The following is a 25,587-nucleotide window of genomic DNA, read 5'->3' on the forward strand; positions in this document are numbered from 1 at the left end:
TCTGTTTATATTATATAATATAATATGTTAAAAATGAACTAATACAAAATAAATAGATTATAAAAATTTACAATAAAAAGAAGTTTATATATGTGTTAATTAATTGTTTTGATAAGAATTATCATTATTTTCAAAATATTTAAAAAAATATACAATTTTTAATAAAGGTTCAAGTTGTAATTCAAAAAAGTACATTTTCTATTCTTAAAAATACGTACATTCCTACTTAAAATTATATTTAAATCCACAAATGAGTTGTTTTTTTTTTTTTTTTTTTTTTGCAGTAATCGACATATTTTACTCTTTAAGTTTTAGATCTATAGTATGTATTTACAAATACAAATACAATTCTATTTTTATTTTCTGATTGCATTCATACTGGTACTTTTCTTAGTATTTTTATGTATATGAATAAGAAATATTGATAAAATTTATTCAATTAATTATACATTTATAATATTTTTTTTACAAGGAAGATTCATTCTTGCAATTAAAAAATAAAATAAAAAAAAAACAGTATAACTACCTTTGACTCATGAATGTAAATAATCAATTAATACATGCAAGTAACTCTAATTAAACACACATTTGAATAACCAATATGAATTGGTTTAAGTGGTTAGTTTATTAATTCGTTTCACTATGGATTAGTCCTTAATCTATTAAATTGAGATACTATAAAAAATCAAAAAAAGAAAACAAACATTCAAATGATTTTATCTAAATTTTTAAATCTTTTGTTAAATAATTTTTTATTAAATAATTTTACATTGACAATCTAAAGATTCAAATTAATGTCATTCAACTGAGAAACAAAAAACAGGTTTAAGTGTTTAACATTTAAGACAATGAATTTATGATTTTTTTTTTTAATATAAATTATTCTTTTATCCAAATTTGATGGACAACGAACGTATAGCTTACACTTTTTTTTTTTGACGAATATATAACTTATTATACTTAAAAACATAATATCAAACTCATATATTTGTTGACTATGATATGTGTTAGCAACTCATCACCTTTTTAATTATTCTAACAAAATGAACAAAATAATAGAGAAGATTTAAAGAAAGAGAAGAAGAAACGTAAAAGGACTAAAATTTTTAGATATGGATAATTTTAATGTGAAATACGATAATATTTGTTTATTTTGATATTTTACACTGCTATGATGATATAAAATTTTTTTTTTTAAAAATAAAAAGACAAAACATCACTAACATTTTATAAAAACAATATTTTTTATACTGACGTTTTGTAAAAAAAAATATTATTTTAATTATATAAAGAAAAAACGTTACTAACGTTTTGTAAATACCCACAACAAAATTTAACACTTAGTTTAGATCATTTTTAAAGACTTCACCACTTATAATCTAATATAAAAAAAATAAAAGTTCACATAAAAGCCGGCTTAAAAATAAAAAGTAAAAGGAGGGAAAAGAAGTTAATTACTAATTAAGGTGGCAAAGCAGCTGGAACAGCCATGTGGGTTTAATGCTCACATATCATGCCATGCATTATTTTCTTAGATCAAAATCACTTTTTTAGTTTTTTTTTTTTTAAATACATTAAAAAAAAAAGAAAAAAGAAAAAGGGAAGGGTACTACATTAAAATGGTGCGAACTTTGCTCCCCTCCATCATCCCATAATTAGAACAACAAACTTCTTAGTTTCCAACGTTCTCTTTCTCTCTCTTATGAGTTGTTTCTTTGATTGTTCTCTTTTTTTCTATTCTTTTTCTTTTTCATTTTTCTCTCTTTTCCATATTGACTACTCCTCCTTTGGTCTTATCATCATGGAATCCATGTCTTCTCTTTCTAATGTATAAATACAAAGATTAGATAAGAGAAGAGAATAACAAGAGAGGAACACGGTCTGAATGCTTTTGATTCCCACGTTGTTGTTGAATTCTCAACAAGGACCAAAGGAAAAGGGTTGAAAAGGAGGCGGCTGCCGCGGCAAGATGCTGCAGAGAGCGGCAAGCAACGCTTATTCATGGTGGTGGGCTAGCCACATCAGAACAAAGCAAACAAAATGGGTGGAGCAAAACCTCCAAGGTTAGATTCATTATGATCTTCATCTTCTTTCTTATGTTATAATGAATGATGTTCCTCTCCTTTTGTTTTGGTTTTCCTTTTTTTACACGTTCATAGGAGAAAAACGTGATGGTTTGCTTGGATGGCGCTTTCAACGTTAATATTAAGAGAAATTAAGTTTGTGCACCTAAATTGATGTCTTACGTTAACGATTTAATTTATAACTATTAATTAGAGTGCGATTTCCAAAACTCCATCCATTTTTACGTCTCTCATAATTTCTACCTTAGATTTAAGTTTATGTTTCGTATAGATACGAATTTGAGTGTGGAAATAACATTATCTTAATTATTGATACACAATTACACATGCTCTGCTTGATCAATTCATAAACGAGGTTTATTTATAAATATGATATATTTGTAATGGGAAGATTTACTTGTACACCAGTGGGGATTTAAGGAAAATTTGATGCAATATCTCAAGGTATCAATGCAGTGTTATTACTTTGGAATATAATATAGGGAAATGATACTGTGACTCCTATTTTATATTTCTGGATATATTTCATTTTGAAAATTAGGCCTCAACTAATCAAAAGGGTTGTCACTTAAATTGTAATAGAGCCTTTGGGATGAAGTAATATATTATCCAGATATTAGATTTCATCATTTACATCTTTCCAAAAAAATAAAATATGCTTTTTGTCCATGTGATTTAGAAAAATTTTATTTGTTTCAAATCTATCCAGTTTAATTTTTTGCCAATCAATAGTTAATTAAAATTTGTTTAAATTTTGCCCCTGCTATTATCCCCTATTTCAAAAAACAACTACCGCCATCATCCTTCACCCACTAAAGGTGAAGAAAGAAGAGAGAAAGGTAATGACTAAGAGGTACAATTGCAAAAGAAAATAATCAGTAATTTTAAGAGATTTATCTTAAAAGGGTAAAATTAAAATTTAATTCAAATGTTAAAAGTTAAATTGAATCAAATTAAAGGCAAGTATATTTTTGAAATCTTTCAAAAACTAAAGAAATAAAAAATATACTTTGCTCTTAAAAATTTCTAACATACTCATGGTCATGGAGGCTGCATAAAAAGATTTCTAACATACTCATGGTTATGGACTTATGGAGACTGCACAATATTTATAATAATATATTTAAAAAAAAACTTGCATGGAACCCATTTGATAGCACAAAGTTCAAAACTTTTTTTTTTTTTTTTTTGGAAAAATAAAAATTGCAAGCGTGTGAAAGAACTTGAATGACTACATTTTCTCTATTCATGTTTTTTGCGTGAATTGTTATGATGATTTTATCCAGTTCCCCATACATAATGACACTGACTAGAGAAATTAGGCAAAACTTGCACTTTATTTGAGCATATTCTAAGTCAATACCTATAGCTCTAAAACTTTAGGAAATGCTCCCAACTATCCTAGATATGCTTTTGCAACAATGCATGCTAATTTAATCTCTGAAATTAGAATCTAAAACAATGTAAAACAAACTGCAGATGTGGAGGAAAAGGTGACACATGTTCTGAAGATCTTAGATGAAGAGGGAGACTCCTTTGCAAAGAGAGCAGAAATGTACTACAAGAGGCGACCGGAGCTCATAAGCTTTGTGGAGGAAACATATAAAGCTTACCGAGCTTTAGCCGAACGATATGATCACATATCAATAGAGTTGCAGAAAGCCAACAACCAACTTGCAGTTGCCTGTCCGGATAGAGTCCCGTACATGGATGACGATGAAGATGACGGATCACCACGGCCACCAAAAAAAATGCCAGAAGGGTCAAAACAAAATATTCCAAAGCCTCCCCCTAAAGATTTAAAATCTATTGTAACAACAGCAGCAGCCACAAAGAAACTTCACTCCAGGAAGCCAGCCAGCAAAGATACTAATAATACGGCTGCTCCTAAATCCGGATTGAGTCGAAAGGAGGCAATTGAAGAGGTCGACAAACTCCAGAAACAGATTCTGGCGCTACAAACTGTGAAAGAGTTTGTGAAGAGCTCTTACGATCATTCCATTGCAAGGTACTGGGAAACTGAGGCGCAGATCAATGAGTTGCAAGAGAGGGTTTCTATGTTGCAGGATGAGCTTGGAGAAGGTGTAGTTATTGAAGATAGTGAAGCCCGCCGTTTGATGGCAGAAGCCGCTCTTAAATCATGCCAAGAGGCATTGACACAGTTGGAAGCGAAACAGGAAGAATCACATGATGAAACAAGAATGACATCAAACAGGATAAATGACATCAAGGCCAAGTTGAGCTCTCTCATGGAGGAGTTCCATTATACGCAGAGCGATTCCAAGGAACCAAGGGCCAAAAGAGAGATGAAAAAAGCATCAGAAACAAAGGACTTGGAAGAAGAAGAAGAGGCCATTTTGAAACAGAAGAGAGAAGAGTTGCAGTCATTAAAGAATAACATCAAAGAGCAATTTCACTCAGACTCAAATTCATCTCTCAGCGTGGCAGAAATGGCAGAGAAGATTGATGAGCTTGTGAATAAAGTGATCAGCTTGGAAACTGCAGTTTCATCCCAAACTGCTCTAGTGACGAGGTTGAGATCCGAGACCGATGAGCTCCAAGAGCATATTCGAACTCTGGAAGGTGATAAGGAAAGTCTGATCAATGACAAAAATAGATTGAATGACCAACTGAGAGAAATGGAAGAAAAGATGCATCAAGTACAGGATTTAAACAAAATTGTTGAAGATGAGAATAGCAGTATACAAACCCAGTTCACTGAAGCACGGTCCAATCTTGAACATATCTCAGAGAAAGTACAAAATGAGATGCATTTTGAAGAGGTTAAGGCCACGGATTCACCACAGCTAGAAAATAATGCATCTGGCAAACCTGAGTCAAAGTATGATGTAAATTCAGACTTGGATCTCAAGCTTGGCACTGTAGAAGGTGACTCAACATCAGACAAGAAGCTTGAGGTTGTTGATTCGACGGAAAACGTTGTTCGTGCGGATAATAAACTTGAGGCTACTGGTTCAACGGAAAACGATGTTGTGTCAGGAAATGAGGTTAAGTTCACCAGTTCTGTAGAAACTGAATATGTAATCCCAACTGAAAATAAATTTCCTGAAGAGTTCAAAGAGCAGGAGAGGATACTGATTCCTGTCATAAATGGTGATGAGAGAGTAACAGTTCAGAGTACTAACAATGAAAATCAGATCAGCCAACAAGCAAGTAACAAGGCCGATAGTTCTTTACCAAATCTTGGTACACAAGACACTGATCCTAAGGAAGTTTCATCGGAGACGGAGTATGCTTCCAAAGCTGAGGCCTCGGACAAGGCAATGACAAAAGATGATGAACCCGATTGGCAGGGAATGTTTCTGAGTGGATTACAAGACAGAGAAAAAATTCTGCTGACTGAATATACTAATACTCTCCGTAATTACAAAGATTTGAAGAAGAGACTTGCAGACATAGAGATGAAAGTTCATGAGGATGACTTGGATCAGCTGAAAAAACTGCAGGCTGCTAATGCCTTGAAGGATGAAGAGATTAGACTCCTACGTCAAAAACTAAGTCTCTTGGACAGAAGTTTAGAAGGAACCGAGGATTTGACAGGATCAACAGTATTGGAACGCAGCATTGAGGAGCTTCTAGAAACTCGTCTTCAATATACATCAGCCATTGAAGAGAAGTTCCGGGCAAGAATTGATGAACTTCTGGATGAGAATTTAAAATGCTGGCGGGAATTTGGTGCTTCGTTTGAGGATGTACAGAGGTTTGAGACCACTATCAAAGATTTGATGACTGAGGTATCAAAAATTGAGGCTAAAGGAAAAGCTTTAGAGGGTACTAGTAGCACAAAATATTCTTTAAAATCAGATGCACGGCCAATTTACCAGCACCTTACAGAGACCCAAACACTATTAACAGCATGGTTGGAAAGAAGTGTCTTGCAAAATGAAGAATTGGAGAGAAGGTTTTCATGTTTGTGTAACATCCAAGAAGATATAACATCAGCATTGAACACCAGTGCTGAAGATGATGATTTCAGGTTCACAAGCTATCAAGCTGCCAAGTTCCAAGGTGAGGTGTTGACCTTGAAACAGGAGCACACCAAGTTTTCTGCTGTACTTCGCACACATATAGATGTTGTGACATCCCTCCACCGTGAAGTTGAGAAGGCTCTTGTGAGGTTGAATGACCAATTTGGCCTCTCTGCTTCAAGGAGAGGGACAAGATCAGAGACTAGGAACAAGGTTCCTCTCAGGTCATTTATCTTTGGAAACAAACCAAAGAAGCAATCAATCTTTGCCATCATGAGCATACAACATGGATTGCATAAGAAGCGTGCCTCGAAGGAGAAGGAGAAGGAGAAGGAGAAGGAGAGGGAGGAGAAGAAAGAGAAGGAAAAGGAGAAGGAGGAGAAGGAGAAGGAGAAGGAAAAAGAAAACAGCAGTGTGTAAAATGTTTAGTTTCATACTCATCTGTTTGGAGAATACTTCGTATTTATTTCATTAGAAGGGGGAGATAATAAGATATTCATATTTCAATTTCGACTTGTCTATAAGTTCACATGACTAAAGGTTACCTTTCTGTTATATATATAGTGATGGGAAGCTTTGGAGCAACGGTTAAGTTGTCTCCGTGTCACCTCAAGGTCATGGATTCAGGCTGTGGAAAGTGGAAATAGCCACTGATATAATTATCAGGTTAGGCTGGTACATTACACCCTTCGGATTCAGCCCTTCCCCAGACCTTGCGTTAACGCGGGATGCTTGCGCACTAAGCTTCCCCTTGTATATATATTGTGCTTTGTCTTGCCATATGAAGATGGAATTCCATATACGATTGCTTCTTTTCATTATTATATTTAAACAACAAGAATGGACTATAATAACTATTTTGTAGTGAGAATCACATGAGAATAGATCCTCTCACTTGACAGGATCAAGTTAGTCTTTCACTATACAATTTATTGTATTGTATCCATCTCTTGTCCGAGTTAAAACCTGAAACTTGCATGTCACAATTGACCTTGTCAAATGAAGTAAATTGAGAAGATCTATTTCCAAATGCATATAAGCATTCTTACCCTCAGAAGAGGACATGAAATTTCCAAAGATGCTAGCAACCAAATCTTATATTGAATAAATACTATTTTAACATTGATAACTGGCAATTACATAATCCATAAAGCCAGTAATCATCCATGGTGGGTTATATGAGTTCGAACAAAAACACTCATGCCAGGATTTTTTGCAAGTAAATACAAGATGTACAGAGCAGATTCAACTAATCTCTTCTAAGGTATAATTAAATTGGAAAATACCCACATCAAGTTCAAATTCTGGTAGAATAATACACGCTAATTTATGCTCCTCCTAGTTTGCATGGATTTGCAATCTAAAAATAACTACAGTATTCCTAATTTCCCATGCACCTCTGCCCATGTACAAATTATGATATAGCTAGGTAAGGTAACTCAGCATAGATGTATAGTTTCTTGTTTTTCTCTCATGCAAGTAATATCATTGCTCACTACTAACTATGCATTCCCATGGGTCCCTCTATCTACCAAGCATGTGCAAAAAACATGTTATGGGAAACATTGGAGAGTCCAAAAACTTGAAAAACCTGGACAAACTTCATTTGCCCTTCTTGTTGGCATCTTGCGGGAACTGCACCCCCATGAGCCCGAGCAAATTGGAAGCAGGACCAGGAAGCCCTTGTTGAGAAGAAAAGGAATCAAGAAAGCTCTTTACTAAATTCACATCCACATCTACAGGCGAGAAATCTTCGTCCATATCTTCTGTGGCAGCTGATGTTCCCTGAAAGTGAATTCCAGAAACGTAAAATGCAGAATCATCAGTCACTCAACTCAATTCAACTGCACTCATCATATGCAGAAGTTTGGTGAAGATACAAAAACTAAACAATCATGCAAGCGCCCACATCTCTGCCCCTCTTCTTATTCCATATTAATCACATAGAAAAAGAAGAAATGAGGAAGGCAACTAAAAAAAGAAAATAACGGAGGGACAAGGGTGGGAAAAAGAGAACGTATTTACATTTAAGAAATTAGTATAACATAATCAATGGCCAAATTGGAACATTTTAACATTCTTATGCAACGCAGCTAGTTACTGTATTTCTTTCCTAACAATTGACTTGTTAGTTGGTTTATATGTTGCAAACGAAGTACCTCATCCTTCTTTGGAATTTGTTCCTTAGCACGAACAAAACTTCTATGAAGGGTGGTTGACTTCAATTGTTCATTCAAAACATCAGAATACGAACGCATGAAAGCATCCATGTCATCCTTATTATCTTCACCAGATTCATCCATATCGCTCTCGTCAGAATCATCTACATAATCGACAACAAAAATATAAGACCGCAGAAGAGGTAGTAAGAGGGAAGACAAAATTGACTGAGCAAGTGGTCATCTATTTCATTGACTTCTCTAGTTCTTCAATACTATGCATAAAAAAAAACCTAGGAGCCAGTTTTTTTAGGATGGAGAATTTCATGTTGCTCATAGTATCACATACTTCAAAGGAAAAACTTACAAATATAGCTTAACAAAAATTGGAAGAGATTTTAAAATTGTGAACTTATATATATATATTTCCCTAAAGAAATGAAAATAGAAAGTGATTAAGCACCTTTTAAGGAAAACTAGATTAAGAGCAAAATACAAACCAACAAATCTTGTACAGAATAATACCCTAATAAAAATAAAGGCAAGAAAAACAAAGATCAACATCAAGAAATTGGGCTGAAGTAGGCTCTAAGTAAAATTTTAAAATCCACAGAAAATCCTTCTTTACTAGAATAGTTGATGTCTACAAATAGTTATAGACATGAAGTCTTACCAAAGTCCAGGTCGGAAGAGGAGCCTTCTTCGACATTACTGTTGGCAGTTTCACCTGGACACCTCATTATTGATTCCATGTCTTTAATAAATTGGTCTACATCAAGGTCCACTTCTCTATTTCTGTACAAGGCAGGTGCCCGAGATAAGGAAGGAGATATCGTCATAATCAAGTAATGTAGGGGGGTAAAAATTTAACACAGATGTCATAAATTAAGCATCACCTAAATGTGTATTCACCAGGGAAGATGTCAGTCATAAAAAATCCTTTCCTTTTTTTTTTTCATTTAAAAAGTTACCAATTACCTTACCATAAGCCAATGCTAATTGTATAAATAGACAGCGTAAACAACTAAATAAGTACTTAAGTAGAACTTGTTAAATAGCCCAATGATCACAAGTGTTGTTTAAATTGTGGAAAATAAAGTTTGGATAGGCCAAGAATGGAATTTTGACAATTTATGACGGTTAAATCAGCCCACAATCATTATATCACCCTTTGGAAAAGCCTGTTTTTAAAAGCTTACATTTTGATGATTATAAAATTAGGCTCAAAAAAGGTTAGCCTGGATGCCAAAAGCTGTAATGATAAGCTCAATTAAATAAACACAAATACATCACCACACCACATTTTCTTTTTTCCTTTTTGGATACAATGTTTAAATACATATTTAGGTAAAACAATTATTCAGAAAAATAGGTGAACCTAAATACACTGAAAATAAGCTCTTCCAAGCAAGACCATACTTCAGCGGGAATATCAGTCTTAATACCTGTATAGAGAATTGACCCTATGTCAACAGCCTAACATCTTGGAAAATAAATCATTTCATGACCCAAATTCTTTCCTTGTAAAGATGCTTATATAATAGGTGTCCTAAGCATGCATATCAGATATGTTAAATGAGTAAGTCAGTATATTAGTTAACCTGTCATCAGGAGCTTCAGCACCCTTATAACTTGATAATGTATTGACAAATGCCTTCATGGATTTTGCTATATTGCTGGGATCAAACTCATCAGTTTTTGAACCAGATGATGGACCCACATCCGGATTCTCTTTCCCTTTCCCCTTCTTTTTGTGTTTTGACTCATACAGTTCCATTTCCTTTTGTCTTTCCAGAAGGGCAGAGTCCAACTCTTCCTCTCCATTGTCAAGCCAGGAATCATCATCAGATGGAGGAACGTCATGACCCTTAAAATCATCCACTGAATGCGGTAAAGCAAGAACTTCATCTATGCGCCTAACTGGAGCACTCATCAACTCACTGCAACAAATTTTCACCTCAGCAATGGCACAATAAAGAACTCCAACATATCAATGTCCAATCCTCCAATTCCAATGACCCAATCAAATAAAAGTAAAGATGGAAAAAAAAACAACAACAAAGCTTTCACATATTAGGTGGTTAAATGTTTCAAATAAACCAAGTTTGTAAACAAGACTATTGAAACCTAAGTCCCTTTACTTGTTTCTTCAATAGTTTTTCCTGTACTTTCACGTATCTATAATGAATAAACTATTCCTCACATCGTCCACTCTTCTCATTGGAGACTGGAGAGTCTTCACATCTGATCTTCTAATATAACCAAACCAACCTATAACACGAAAACTCAATTTTAATGTAAATATAGCTTTGTTGCAAACTCTAACTGGGTATCTACCTACATTACAGAGCACAATGTTAAATTAGTCCCCGCAAGTTTCTCGAAACATTACCTTTCTCTAGAGTGCAGAGAAGTGTTCATGTAATACTCCTCAGCACTCTGCAACAACCTCTGGTACTCACTGGAACCCGGAAGCAATCCTTGGAAGTAGCCTACCTCCTCCAAGCTCTTCCTAAACGCCTCCCATGTCCTCCCCTTCCCTTCCACCCCATCACGCTTGCTTTGCTGATACATCATCTCAAACCCACACGCTATCTTCATTCCAAGCTCTGCCTCGAAAAACGCCTCCCTCTCGCCTGGCGGCGGCGCAGCCGGGTACACCTTGGGCGCCCTGAACGTCTGCCTCACCAATTGGGCGTACATCGCCCTCGACATCCTCACCGAGACAGTAACCAACTCCTCCTCCTTCCCTCTCGGCAAGAACCTCTCCATCCTCGCCGCGAATTTCATCGAGTCGACATCCCTATCGTAGAACCCCTCCACAGCCAGCGAAATCAAGCAAGGCTCGTGCTTCAGAACCTGCGCAACGGACACAGGAACCCTAACCCTAACAGTATGCATGTTCTTCATAGCCTTCTCAGGGTAACCAGATATCCGATTCTTCACCGCGAGCTGAATTGGCTCTGAAGCAAGCGATTCGTTGGGAGAATTGATAAGGAATTTGAGTGAATCGATGAGTGAGGGGTTTGGGATGCGGGTTTTGGGGACAATATGGAGATTACCATTACGGAGGAAGAGACGGTTGAGGGCAGTTTCGGGATTTAGCCATCGGGGGAGGTGGAATGCGGCTTCGATGAGGAGGAACTCGCCGTCGGAGTCCCAGAGGCGGATTGAGAGATTGGGAAAGCGAAGGGAGGTGTGGAAGAGGAGGAAGACGAGGAACCACTCGTCATCGAGGTTGTCGCCGTAGCGGAGGTGGCCATGAAGGTGGGGGAGGGTGGTGGCGGAGGGAGAGGGGCAGGGGCAGGTAGGGTTTGGAGGGATGGAGAGGGAGAGAGTGAAGGGTTGATGCTGCCATATGTAGTGGTTGGTGAAGGGAGAAAGGGTTTGGAGGATTTGGAGGTGCAGGGATTGGAGGGCGGTTGGGGTGGTGGTGGAGTTGAGAATGAGGGAGTCAAGGTAGATGGAATAGAAAACGGTGTCGTGCGGCGGGTGGTGTTTTTGGTTGAAGATGGATGAAGGAGGTGACTCAGTTGATGGTTCCATTCTTGTCTTGTGTTGAGCTTAAGCTTTCACTTTCAGTGCTGATTCTACTCTATTCTATTCTATTCTATTCTATTGCTAATTTCTTCAGTTTTCTCGTTCTCGAGGGAAACCGTAAACCGTTCTACTGTTCAAACTTTAAACCATCTTTCAAGTGTTGGGCTAAAAGCCTTGCTTTGCCTTTTTATATTGTTTTGGGCCGCATTCCTTTTTTGTATACTGGGCCATATTCTTTTTTTGTATACTAGGCCGCATTCTTTATTCGTACGTTTCATTATGTAAATTTGGGTTAATTCAACCCAATTGATCCAGAATTACTAATGTGGTTTTTGAGATTGCTCTATTAACGTTTCTAGGATGGATTTTTAGACCCCATACTAGTTTTCTTTTGTTTTTATTTTATATTCTCTACCGTGTTTTTCCGGCTAAATTTTTTAGTTATGGAAGTTTAAAATGTGTTATGGTTAATTATGGAAAAATAGTGTGTTTTTTATAGATATGGAGATCAAATTTTTTTTTAATTGAAATTCACAAATTGGAGGCAGTTTTGTCATGGTCCAATTTGGGGTAATAGAAAAATTTGAGCCTCATATTTGTGTAGCCTAAATATTTTTTTTAACTGATAAGCAAATCGGTGGGTCATTTTTGTGGAAAAAAATTATAAACCACAAATCTGACCGTATCAACAAAAAAAAAATTAAACACCACAAATCTAATCCTTAGATTTGTGATATCCATACAAATAAAAATGCACCAACTTTTCACCTTATTAAAAAACACCATCATCAACTTCCATATTAAAAATACAAAGCGTGTTTTTCAATCCTACGAGCGAAAGATCCGTCACCGTTTTATATAAAAGTTTGTCGTTGGCAAATAAGTTATTGTATGTAGGAGTGTTCATGGATCGGATCCAATCCGTATATCCGCGGTGTTTATCCGAATTCGATCCGAAAATTAAAGATATGGATCCGATCCGCAAGACTATCTCCGATCCGCACATTAATAGGATCGGATTGCAGATTTTGTGTAAGTATTCGCATATCAGTAAAAATAAAAAAATAAATAAGTAAATATTCTTTTTATGTTTTATTTCAACTAATAATTATCATATATGTTGTATTATTTTAATTTATTATTTAAGAAAAGTATGTGTAATATTATTTTAAGAGTAAATATATTTAAAAGAATAGAAAAAATAAATTTTATTGATATTTTTCTAATAAAAATAAACTTTTAAAAAAAATTTTGTATTTTGCGGATATATCCAATATCCGATCCAATTCGATCTGCAAATGTGCGGATCAGATATAAGCTTAAAAACTACAGATCTTTGATCGGATTGAAATTTTGGCCATATCCGATCCGCATTCACCCATAATTGTATGTATAAAATAAAATTTACCATAATTGTATGTATAAAATAAAATTTAAATCTCCAATTCTTATTTAAACGAATTAATAAACTAACTACTAGACCAACCTAAATTGATTACTACCATATTAGTTCTTTGACCCCTTCCATGCTGGACACAAGTAAACGACATCATTTGGTTTTTCATCCCATGCATGAAAACAAATGCGGTATTATTGTGTTATATTTGGATATAAAAGAGTTTGCATACACAAGCTTTTGTTATAATAGAGATAGAGATATTAGTATATATAACGTGGATATATAACAATGTGGAAGATGTTTAGTGCCTATAGAAATACTTTTCATGATATAAATATCCTCTAGTTTAAAGAGAGACCAAGATAAATCTCCTCTAATTTTTCTTTTGTTGAATTAAGATGTATATTATCTTTCAAAATAGAATTTAGAATATATGAATTACCAATGGCAATAGTAAAGTTTAGTCACTGTTAAGCACCCTTATGAGTTATGACTTCATTGTTTATATAATCCAAATGCATTTTTAATCAATTTCTGATCTTGTAAGCACAATTCTTTAGTTTATTTAAAAAAAAGAAGTTTTTTTTTTTTATGGGGGTGTACTATATTTTAGGTCAGCTCATGAAACTTGTTACTAGAGCTAACAGTTGTCCACTTCACTTCAGTTCAGATCATATATACGTTTGGTTTATCACTTTGGAAGAGTTTTAAGTGTACCGAAAACACCGATGTTCTAGTTGTTTTAACCGTTAATTTGAATTATAAAAAATATATATAATATATATTAATTAAAATAAACGGTTAAAATAACTAGAACACCGGTGTTTCCGATACACTTGAAATTTTTCCTATCAACTTTATTGTTAGCAGTGTCGGTGAAGATGGTACCCTTGAATTTGTACTCTATTTTCTTTCATTTATAATTTGTATTTGTAATATATGATGTTTCGTGTCTATCCAAGCAAAATTGCATTAAAGTAAAATAATGTAATGTATGTAAAAATTAACAAGGGATTTTTTTTTTGGGTTCTGCTTAATGTATTTTGTTGTTCTGTTTGATATGTCTTCAACTTTTCATTCACAAATTCTTCCCAGTTATAATATTGTAAGTTGATTGATGATTTTCACATCCCACGTCGATGCTTAGTATGTAAGTTAATATACACTTTACACAGTAGCAATACTTTATTTTGTACCTCTTTTAATTAATTTGGTGGATCACTTTATTAAGACAATCTTATCTCTTAAACCAAAAAAGTCTCTAAATTTAATTATTTCTGTCTAAGAATAAGCCAAGCAAAATCTTTAGCATGAATTTAAATGTGACACAATGTCTTGACTTTTCATTACAAAGTTTGCAATGAAAAAAATTAGTAAATTTGAACAAGAACAATGGAAGCAGTGGCCCTCCATTTGAAGATAGTTTTCTTCTTCCATCAAGAACGGCCATAGAAGAGGGACTAATTGGTAATTTCACCACTCAAATCACTCTCCCTCCTACCTTCAACAGTCACTATCAATTGCCAACAAAACCACATTGCTTTTCCACACTCTCACTGTTAACTCTGTTGCTTCCATTGTCTCTTTCTCTATCTCTTTGTCCTTGCTTCTTGTAAAAATCTAATCTTTCTTCTTCTTGCTATATTGGGCCGAGCTTTGTTCAGCTCCTCACTGCCATTTCTGAATGGACACTGGGTTTAACGCAGAACCAGTGGAAAGGGGTGAAGCTCTGAGGAAGAGATATGGTGGTGGTGGTGGAGGAGGAGGAGCAGCACCTCCCGCTGCAGGCAGAGTGGACCCATTTGTGCCAAGGAGTGAGCACAGTCCAAGAGAGTTGAGATCATGGGCAAAGAGAACAGGTTTTGTTTCTGATTACTCGAATGAAGTAGGGTCCACCAGTGCAAGTGAAAAGTTTGAACCTTTGGAGAGGAACAACCTTCACCAGGGGTCTTCTCCTAAGATAGAGATAGATCCAATACTTGGGAGGTTGAGAAACAACAGAGGGAATGAGATCCAACCAGCTTCACATGGAAGAGCCACTACTACTAGGACTGAGAATGTTAATGGTAATAGTAATGGTGATGGTAATGGGGTAGCATTAGGGATTGGAAGGAGGGGAAACGAGAATGAACCTGTTTTAGCTATGGCTCCTGATGGTGAGAGGAAGGTTGGTTTGAGAGGGAATGGTAATGCTAATGCCAATGGGATGGTGAATAGGGATGGCAATGGTCATGGAACTTCTGTGGTTGCACCTGTGCCGGAGCAGAAGGAGGAGGAGGACGTGGAGGGTGATGTAGCACAAGGAGATTTCAAGGTGAATCTTTATCCTGAAGGGGAGGAGCCTGTTGATGGTGGAGGGTGGCCCGGACCGGAAGAATTGAAGTGCAGGCTCACAGAAAATCCTGGTTTTGGTTGGTCTTGTGTTTATCCTTTTTATTTATATCAGTTGTAAATTATGTTTCTTATGTGCTTTGATTGGTTCATGTTAGTGTGTCAATTTTTTAGCTAAATGCCTAATTTGTTTTAACTAATTACTGTCTCACTATGAGCTGAATGCATATACCATTTTGCTGTATTTAAATCTTTGCATCCTTAATTGCAGTATATCTATTCTATTATGGCCTGCAACACTATCTATCATTGGCTGGCTCACTTGTATTAATCCCTATAGTTATGGTACCTGCCATGGGTGGAACAGATGTAAGTATATGCCATGATTTACTTAGGATACAAATTACGCTATAGCAAAATTGATAGCTTATCTTATTGTATTGATTCATTTTTATATTGATGTATGATAACAGAAGGATACTGCTACTGTAATTTCGACAATGCTGTTTCTTTCTGGAATAACGACCATACTGCATTCATACTTTGGTACTCGTCTGCCTTTGGTTCAAGGAAGTTCATTTGTGTACTTAGCACCGGCTTTGGTTATTGCTAATGCTCAAGAATATCGGAATCTTACAGAGCATGTAAGTTCATTGGCAGACAGAAAATGTTACTTCATTGTTTTTCAAGCTACTGCCTGCATTTTGAAATGCAATGAAGTTTAAAAACTAGTGCGTACTTGAATTACCAGCCTAAATTTCTCATTTCTCGTTTTCCGTTTATTCTTTTTATCTATGGTTGCTGTCAAATTTTTGGCTTCTATTTTGGACATATTCTCTGTTTGCATGTTAAAACCTGCTTATTTAATTGCAGAAATTTAAGCACATAATGAGGGAACTCCAAGGAGCTATAATAATTGGTTCGATGTTCCAGTCTCTCCTGGGATTTAGTGGTTTAATGTCTCTTCTACTCAGGTAACAAGAAGTTGCATGTAATATCTTGTGTTCACATATCTTCTTTCTTGGGATCAAATAGATAGAAATTTGTATATTTTGTTTCTCTGCTCTGTGACCTTGCTAAATATTTCATTGACATGCATGCATTAACAAAAGTACAAAACATAAACTTACATTGGTCGATGAAGTCACCATAAAAGCAATCTTTTATCAAATGTAAGCTAACCTCAATTTCTTGCAGGTTAATCAACCCAATAGTTGTTGCCCCAACTGTTGCTGCCGTAGGCTTAGCTTTCTTCAGCTATGGTTTTCCACAAGCTGGCACTTGTATAGAAATTAGCATTCCACTCATAGCAATGGTTCTGATATTCACTCTGGTGAGTCATGTACCATGCATATAAAAAGCAATCATTCTTAAAGTTACACGGAGACAACACAACCATTATTCTAAGGCTTCCCTTCATGCAATTTTGGACTTATTTTAAGTAATTTTAATTGTGTCCAGAAACTGATATTATTTCTTTATGTCTTATTTGAAGTATCTGCGTGGAATATCTATCTTTGGGCGCCACTTGTTTCGAATTTATGCTGTAAGTATTTTTATCTAACTTTTATTTTATTCTGTTTAACCAAGTTGTTGACTGTGGCAATCATTTTCTTTCATGTATGCTCACTCTACTTAGTTTATAAGCCCCTCTAATGAGTCTAGATAGTAGTCATTTTGAGACAATGGAGCATGAATATATACAAGAATTTTGTTGTTATGCTACTTCGGATATAAACACATGAAATAATGCTAAAATTAGTGATCTGGTGGTTACTTTGTATCTCAGATCCTTTCTAACCTTTAACAGTCTTACAACCATTGTGATGGAGAAAAAGAATATTACTCAACAACTCAAGCATAAATTACTTTGGTCAATATTGGTAGAGTCAATTTCTTTTGAAAGATAATCTTGAAGATTCTGATTACTCGATATTTGTTATTTATCTATGATTATATATGTAATTAAGCATAGAATATAGCTAAGTTAAAGAGGAAAAGAGGTCTAGGAGTAGAGAAATAACAAGAGTTTGTGTAGTTTTCAAATTTTATTTAATAGTTCAGAGTGCTTTTTTCCTTTTGTGAACATAATTTTAGTTTTTAATGTTTGCAGGTTCCTCTTAGTGCAATAATAATATGGATATATGCATCCTTTTTAACAGCTGGAGGAGCATACAATTATAAAGGATGTGATCCCAACATACCAAGTTCCAATATTCTGTTGGATGCTTGTAGAAAGCATGCATATACGATGAAGCATTGCAGGACCGATGTCTCCAATGCATTGTCAACCGCAGCATGGGTCAGAATTCCTTACCCTTTACAATGGGGTGTCCCTATTTTCAGTTTTAGGACTTGCATAATCATGATCATAGTGTCACTCGTCGCTTCTGTGGATTCGGTAAGGATATTGTTTTAAGGATCAATTGTGAACAGGTGATGAAACATTGAAACTACAATTTTAACTTTGTAAATCTTTATTCATTTTGCAGGTTGGAACATATCGTACTACGTCTCTGCAAGTTAATTTAAGGTCTCCAACACCAGGAGTCGTGAGCCGAGGAATTGCATTGGAGGGTTTCTGTAGTATATTGGCTGGTATTTGGGGTTCAGGTACTGGATCAACAACTTTGACAGAAAATATGCACACAATTGATATAACAAAGGTGGGGAATCGAAGAGTAGTCGAACTTGGAGCAGCTTTCTTGATCCTGTTTTCATTTATGGGTAAGAAACAAAGTTGGTGACAAATCCATAATGTCAAAATTCTTAACACTTGATTATAAACAAGTCATTCTCTTATATTTTTTGCTGCATGTCTGACGTGAATCTTATGATGTCGCAGTTTAAATTTTGGTGCACTTGAACTAGTTCTCATAATATGGCTGCTAAACATCATACCTGAAATACCCCTTTCATTCTATATTGATAAGTCATTTTGATTTTTCTGGTACACTTATAAATAAATTTATCTGGTTAGAAAATTGCAACGAGATGAATGTACCAAAAATGTTAAAATGACACATCAATATGAAATAAAAGGGTATGTCTCAAAGTATGTAGTGGCAGAACCTGGAACATCGATGCTTGTTTATTTCTAAAGACGGATACATGCATACTTGTATTGGATCAAAGTTTGATTCCAGCCATATTAACCGAAAATTTAGATACCTTACCACCTGAATCGAAGTTTCGGATACTTTCTATATACAGGTTGATTATTGTCATTGCATTGACCGAATTAAGTGCTTCCTTTCATTTCTTTGTAGGAAAAGTTGGTGCCCTTCTTGCTTCCATTCCACTGGCCTTGGCTGCTTCTATACTGTGTTTCATGTGGGCTCTTACTGTGGCATTAGGCCTGTCGACATTGCAGTATTGTCAATCAACAAGCTTCAGGAACACAGCAATAGTTGGTGTCTCATTGTTCCTTGGCATGTCCATTCCATCTTATTTTCAACAATACCAACCTGAATCTATCTTGATCCTTCCCAGTTATTTGGTTCCCTACGCAGCTGCATCGAATGGACCGTTCCATTCAGGCTTTAAACAAGTAAGTAGTCACTCACTTGGGCTGCATTGAAGGAAAGCACAATATATTTAGTGTCGGTTTAGTTTTTGTTATCACTTTTTCAGTATTTTTTGTTTTCAGTCTTTTGCGAAAGAAAAAATATGACTCTTTTCGTCACAAAGTTCTAAAGCAAAAAACTGAAAATGAAAGAGGAAATAAGAACAGAATCAAACAGGCTTGCATAGATTGTAATTGTTAAATGGTTTTATTAATAGGAACATGTCATTTTCTTTCAGCTTGATTTTGCAATCAATGCACTTATGTCCATGAACATGGTGGTTACCATGTTGGTAGCATTCATACTGGACAACACTGTACCGGGCAGCCAACAAGAACGAGGGGTGTACGTGTGGTCGCGAGCCGAAGACTTCACAGCTGATCCCTCACTGCCATCCGAGTATTCGCTGCCTAAGAAATTTGCATGGTGTTGCTGCGGATTAAAGTGTTTGGGAGTCTAATTCTTGGTAACATTTCTTTCAGAAAAATGGTCAGTATGTCTATTAAGTTTTGTTCTCTTATACTGTTATACATGGATATGTAATATAGCTTGAAACATTATAGTTATTGTTGTAAAATGGCATAGCTGGACTTAGGCATTCATAATCTTTTATTACAAATATTTCTTTTATTTTTGTAGTTTGATATTTAGACTTATGGGAAGAAAAATGTAGTGATTTACATTGACCTTCTATATATATAAGGTTAGATAATACTATATACATTATACAGGAACATTTCATTTGTAAAAATATATATTAATTTTCTCCATGAACATTATTGGATTAACCGTAAAGAATTTGGTATTGTTGCTAATTTAAAACTGCAGATGATGTATTATTCTTGGTATGCCAATCTTCAATTAAGGAGCGAAGGCTGTGATTAGGGGTGAGGAATGTGTGTTTAAGCCTTAAGTTTGTCATTGGTGACGTGTCATGTCCCGTTTGCAACCAGTGTTGTATTGCTTCAAGCTCGTATGAAAAGCCATCTGCCGCCACGTGTGGATTCTTCATTACATCCTGAAGTATAGGGCAAAGATAAACACTCGGTACAGCACTTGACCAATCTCTATCTGCACCACTTCCACTTCTCATTACCCTTCGCCCTTCTCTTGCTGCTATCTCATCACCCTTTCTTCTAATCTCTCTCAGCTCCTCCATCACCATTCCAATACTCAACTCTGCCCTCGACATGCACCTCATCCCTAGGCCCGCAATCTCTCTAGCTAGATCCAACGGCCATGCTCCGGCCGTCTCATCGAGAACCCCAACAAATGCTTCTCTATCCGTGTCTACTATCATCGCCTCCTCAATAAGCCCGGCCCAATTTCTTCCTGTTAGAAGATGTAGCAAAAACACCCCCAAGGCCCGGATATCTGATTCAACGTTACACTCCTCGTCGTGGCACTCATCAAGCCCAAAGCCCGTGATCTTGGCTACATAGTTCCGGTCTAGGAGGACGTTGGATGGGGTCAAGTGACAATGGATAGCGGGCCTTGGTTTAACTGAATTTAGAAAGCTTAGGCCCGAGCAAACTTCTGTAGCTATTCGTATTCTATCATGCCACTTTAAAGCCCGGTTTCTTCTCCTAGAAAATAGTATGTCTCGTAAGCTTCCGTTGTGCATGTATTCCAATACTACGCATTTGGGCTCGGAGCAAAAGCCCACCATAGCAATCAGATGAGGCTGCCTAATATCACCAAGAATTCTCACCTAAAAAAAATGCAGAAGAAATTACGCTTTTTAATTTTATTACGGAGAAGATAATGGTGTAGGACAGTAATATGGAGAAGCAGAGTATTTTACAGATGTGCAGGGAATTATAAATCGGACGATACGAGCGTTTCGTTTTATTACAAAAAAAAAAATTTATACAATACGGACGGTTTGATTTGCTTCTTCCAAAATTCAAAATTTTCTCTTTGTAAATCGGACCATCCGATTTGACCATGATATTTTCTTTCCAAAACAATTCGTATGGTCCAATTTGTTAAAATACAAATTAAAAAAGATTGCTCCCAGATCTTAGTCTAGCACTACTATACCCCCTAACACAGCACATCACATGCATTCCTCCAATAACAAAAAAAATGAGCCGAAAAATTACTAAAATTAGCTATTAAAGTGAGATACATATTAAAATATAAATATATATTAAATTACTAAAATTAGCTATTAAAGTGAGATACATATTAAAATATAAATATATATTAAAAATAAAATAAATTATACGTATATTTATAGTTGATACATACCTTAGATTGGAAATCTTGGAGGGACAAAGAAGAAGCAAGCATCTTGATGGCAACGGTGGAATGAGGCATGCGTCCTTTATACACATGGCTCCAATCCCCACCGGACTTGAACCTCAACCTGTCGGAAAAGTTGTCCGTGGCCAGGCGGAGCTCCTCCTCGGAGTACTCCCTGAAAGCGCACGCAGCCGCCTCCTCTTGGCTCATGAGCCTTGCCGCCATTCCAATTGCGTCCTTCTGTTTGCAGAACTCGATCCTTCTGTTGAGCACGTCCCTCTGTCTCCTCAGCTCCTCTATCTCCCTCACCATCTCCGCTCTCTCCGCAATCGCTTTCTCCAGCTGCCTCTCCGCACGTGACTTGGCCATCTTGGACACGTGCACCCTCTTTGAGAGCTCGGAATGGAGCTCTGATAGTGACTTTAGCCTCCTCTTCCTCTCTTCTACGTCTACTCGAATCTCCTGCGTTTGTTCTTTTTCTTCCTCTACTTCCTTCTTAATTTCTTCCCTTGCGCTCACTTCTTCCTTTATTCTTGATTCAACTTCTTCAGCCTAATCATATATGTATAATTCTTTTCTTTTAATATTCACTTAAAATGTACAAAATATTATTTACTGATTTTAGTGGATAAATAGCATTTTTTAAAATAAATAAATAAAAAAAAGATAAATAGGTCCTGACCTTTTGTCCTGCAGATATTTTTGTTTTTGACCATTAAAAAATACTACTTTTAAATCTCTAACCTTCACAAAACTTGGACAGATCAGTCCTTCCGTCCAAATGTTTCCGTCAAGAACTGATCCGTCCAAATGCTTCCGTCAGGAACTGATCCGTCAAAATTTTGTGAAAGTTAGGGATTTAAAAATATTTTAAATATCCGCAGAATAAAAAATGAGGACCTATTTGTCCTTTTCTCTGAATAAATATGCCATGATATTGCTTTTGAATATTAGCATTACCCTACTATTGCATAAACATATTGCCCATTCTGCTTTTGTGCGCCTCTCTATTTGATCCTTGGCTTCTTTCCTCTTCATTTGGATGGTCATTTGAGCTTCATTCAATTTATTTTGTAGGATCTCAATTTTTTCTGTAGCACTCTGAGTGGGTAGCAAAGTTATTAGGCCAATATTTTTGCATTAAAAAAATACAATGCAAAAAAATAAAAAAGGGGGAGGCAATATTTTCCATAAACAAATGGGCCGGGCCATGTGAAACAAGTAAAGCAGGAAGAGAACAAAAGCATATACAACATTCAAACCTAAAAATAAAAAAAGAGTATATGACTGCGCCATAAAGTCTCAAATGTTTATTATTAAAGAGCTTTTTGGGTCCCAAAGGATGCATGAAAAGCGAAGCAAGGTTGTATTATGAATTTAAGATATAAGATTGAGATTTGAAAATTAGACTACAGTTGACATTTCATGTAACCCAAACATTACTTTACAGTTTTAAAATAACAAAGGGAAATGTTCCCATCAATATTTAATATATAAAATAATAATTAGATTCAAACTGAAAGATTTTTAGTAAGAAAAATGAGAGTAGTTTTTAATTTATGGATAAATCCTTCACTTAATTTATACATAAACACATCAACAAATATTTCTACCTTCACCAAATATAAAGATAAAAAAATACTGAACAGTGAAAAAAAGAAGACCAATAATCCAACAACTCCACAATAAGAAACAAGGCAAAACACAACAAATCAGATAAAATATTTAGCAATTGATGATCAATTAAGGACCACATATTTTTTCAAAGAAAAAGATAAAAATGTCAAATTGATTGATTACCGTATTAGAAGAAGAATTGTTCTGTTCAATAATGACACCTGTCTCAATTGGACCAATCTGTGATGAACCATCATTTTCTTGCACACAGCTTCTCTCATCCAAATTGGAGTATGACATCAACAATTCTTGATAGTAATTATCAATTTCTCGAAGATAAAATTCCCATTGATTCTGGGTAACTGCTGATGACTCAAGATTTTTTGAAGTTGATGCGTTTGATTTGTTATTATTATTATTATTATTATCGTTGAACATTATTTTCTCAAGCCAATCTTTGAAGGTTACCTTGTCCTTTAACCTTGCAACCGTGACACCATTTTCATCCTCCATGATTTTCTCTTCATTTTTTGCTCTTAGGAACACTTGTTCTCCACCACAAACTATGAACAATTCACAGAATGATGGTTTGTGCTGGTGAACATAGAACAATCCACTTATGGCACTTCTTGATTTCCTAAACCACAAAGAAAATTCAAAATGAAACAAAATATTAACAACAAATCTAATGGATTTAATTTTATCTAACTTGTATTAAATTTGACCGAAACACTAATAAAAAATATTGGCATAATAATATTATTAAATTTTTATTTTATTTTTATTTATTATTTTATCTTTTTTTTTTATAAAAAATTGCATGCCATTCAATAAAAAATAGGTTTAATTACTCTATTGATCCCTATAATTTCGTAAAATTTTTAATTAGATTCCTATACTTTTTTTATTTTTAATTGGGTCCCTGTACTATTTTTTTTTTCAATTAGGTCCCTCTTAGATCTTAGTAGTAATTGGTTTAATTTTATAGAGACCTAACTAAAAAAAAGGAATTGGTATAGGGACCTAAATAAAAGGAAAAAAAGTGTAGGGACCCAATTAAAAAAAATTTTGGTGTAAGGACTCAATTAAAAGGAAAAAAAAGTATAGGGACTTAATTGAAAATTTTGCAAAACTATAGAAACCAACAGAGTAATTAAACCTAAAAAATAAGCATAATAAATTTTGTTTCTAAAAGAAAAAGATAAAATAATAAATAAAAATAAAATAATAATTTAATAAATAATAATAATAATAAATAAATTAATAAATTATAACTAGTTTGAAGTTGAAGTAAAAATCCTATTTGAGAGAATAAATCTAATTAGACTAAAACATGATTTAATGAGAGAGAGAGAGAGAGAGAGAGAGAGAGAGAGAGAGAGAGAGAGAGAGAGAGAGAGAGAGAGAGAGAGAGAGAGAGAGAGAGAGAGAGTATTTAATGGAAAATAAAAAGAAAAATAAAAAAAAATTGGAAATGATTAAATGAAAGATTACAAGGAGGGCTTCATGAATGAAAAGCCAATGACCAATTTGGTAATTCCAAGGCTAAAGATCAAATCTAGGATGCGCTTTTGGATAGGTTCATCAACTTTCTCAACTTCAAGAATTTCTGCCGGCACCTAAAAATATATTTTAAAAAAATATTAGAAAATTTAAGAGCAATTGAGTTATGTTCAATAATTCAAGTACTATATTTTTTTTTTCCACACACAAACCTTGGCTTTATCACAATAAGCAATATACTTGGAAAAGAGCTTCTTGATTTTATCTTGCTCATACTTCTTTAGAACTTCAAGCTTCTCTTCATTCACAGATCTTGCTGGAAGTTTCCCAACTGCAAATTAAACAGAATCATCACAAAATTTAAGAGAATCCCACTTGAAAATACAGAGAAAACTAAAGAAAAGAAAAGAAAAAAAATTCATACTTACATGGTGTAGAAACATAATCATTGGAGAAGTTGTGAGCAACATGGAGAATAACAATAGAAATTGGATGAGAATTATTATTGTTCCAATTCTTGAGAACCCAATTCAAAACCTTGAATCCATCTTGCACATCAATTCCAACACCAACATAGACTTTTTCCCTCTGAATTGCATCCATTTGTTGATTCTAATTACCAACTTAATCAAGAAGAAGAATAAGAAAAGAAGTTGCAGCTAATAACAACTTAACCCAACATGCTACTAATTAAGCTAAGATTCTAGACTCTAATAACATATGACTATGTTAATATTTGAGTATGAAAGTATGCATATGAGTGTAAAGGAAAACAAAGAAAAGGGTTGGCATATACATCATCAATTTCGAAGCTAAGATTTCATTTGTTATGAAATTTTCTTTGGTTTAAACTCATATATTACATTAATGCTTAATTTTTTTATATATAAGGAATTTTGCAAGGGAAGAGATGAAGGAGACGGCCAACTTTGGACTTTTGTATATGGCATGTCATGTTTGGAAATTTTAATTAATTAATTAATTTGCTGGGTCCCTTTATCAATTATCATCATCATCTCTGCCATTTAATTTGTATATTTCATCAGTCATCATTTCCATGGCTTTTGACAAGAATCTACTTTTGTTTTCCTCTCTCTTTTGGATTATAAACTAAAAGTTGCAGTGTGAACTTACTAGCTCCATATTTAAGAC

The 25,587-nt window shown here is 34.9% G+C and overlaps 4 protein-coding genes across 5 annotated transcripts; 2 read left to right on the top strand and 2 right to left on the bottom strand.

Annotated features, from left to right (window-relative positions):
* Window positions 1–1,643: 1,643 nt before the first annotated feature.
* LOC107639901 (protein NETWORKED 2D) lies at window positions 1,644–6,577 on the top strand. The gene is made up of 2 exons (XM_016343460.3): window positions 1,644–2,063; window positions 3,564–6,577. Exons 1-2 carry the CDS (start codon window positions 1,970–1,972, stop codon window positions 6,491–6,493), a joined length of 3,024 nt encoding a protein of 1,007 aa, XP_016198946.3. The 5' UTR covers window positions 1,644–1,969; the 3' UTR covers window positions 6,494–6,577.
* A 559-nt stretch (window positions 6,578–7,136) lies between these two features.
* Window positions 7,137–11,899, bottom strand: LOC107639902 (suppressor-like protein). The gene is made up of 5 exons (XM_016343461.3): window positions 10,625–11,899; window positions 9,834–10,172; window positions 8,906–9,027; window positions 8,233–8,396; window positions 7,137–7,858 (listed from the first exon to the last, which is right to left on the bottom strand). The coding sequence occupies exons 1-5, from the start codon at window positions 11,776–11,778 to the stop codon at window positions 7,676–7,678; spliced, it is 1,962 nt and encodes a 653-aa protein (XP_016198947.3). The 5' UTR covers window positions 11,779–11,899; the 3' UTR covers window positions 7,137–7,675.
* A 2,634-nt stretch (window positions 11,900–14,533) lies between these two features.
* On the top strand, window positions 14,534–19,863 carry LOC107642279 (nucleobase-ascorbate transporter 11). 2 transcript variants are annotated; one of them, XM_088486594.1, is made up of 11 exons: window positions 14,534–14,638; window positions 14,836–15,582; window positions 15,774–15,871; window positions 15,976–16,146; window positions 16,376–16,476; window positions 16,700–16,835; window positions 16,998–17,048; window positions 17,616–17,903; window positions 17,995–18,229; window positions 18,772–19,052; window positions 19,307–19,863. In XM_088486594.1, the coding sequence occupies exons 2-11, from the start codon at window positions 14,856–14,858 to the stop codon at window positions 19,526–19,528; spliced, it is 2,310 nt and encodes a 769-aa protein (XP_088342720.1). In that variant the 5' UTR covers window positions 14,534–14,638; window positions 14,836–14,855; the 3' UTR covers window positions 19,529–19,863. The 2 variants fall into 2 exon arrangements, with proteins under 2 accessions (XP_088342720.1, XP_016201067.1); XM_016345581.3 differs by lacking the exon at window positions 14,534–14,638 and having other exon boundaries at window positions 14,714–15,582.
* LOC107642278 (U-box domain-containing protein kinase family protein) lies at window positions 19,784–25,347 on the bottom strand. Its single transcript, XM_016345580.3, has 7 exons — window positions 24,864–25,347; window positions 24,648–24,766; window positions 24,427–24,551; window positions 23,116–23,569; window positions 22,276–22,416; window positions 21,322–21,867; window positions 19,784–20,779 (listed from the first exon to the last, which is right to left on the bottom strand). Exons 1-7 carry the CDS (start codon window positions 25,036–25,038, stop codon window positions 19,880–19,882), a joined length of 2,460 nt encoding a protein of 819 aa, XP_016201066.1. The 5' UTR covers window positions 25,039–25,347; the 3' UTR covers window positions 19,784–19,879.
* Between the last annotated feature and the right edge of the window lie 240 nt (window positions 25,348–25,587).

Source organism: Arachis ipaensis, chromosome B5 (genome assembly GCF_059453495.1).
Source record: "Arachis ipaensis isolate K30076 ecotype BB chromosome B5, ASM5945349v1, whole genome shotgun sequence".
Taxonomy (NCBI): Eukaryota; Viridiplantae; Streptophyta; class Magnoliopsida; order Fabales; family Fabaceae; genus Arachis; species Arachis ipaensis.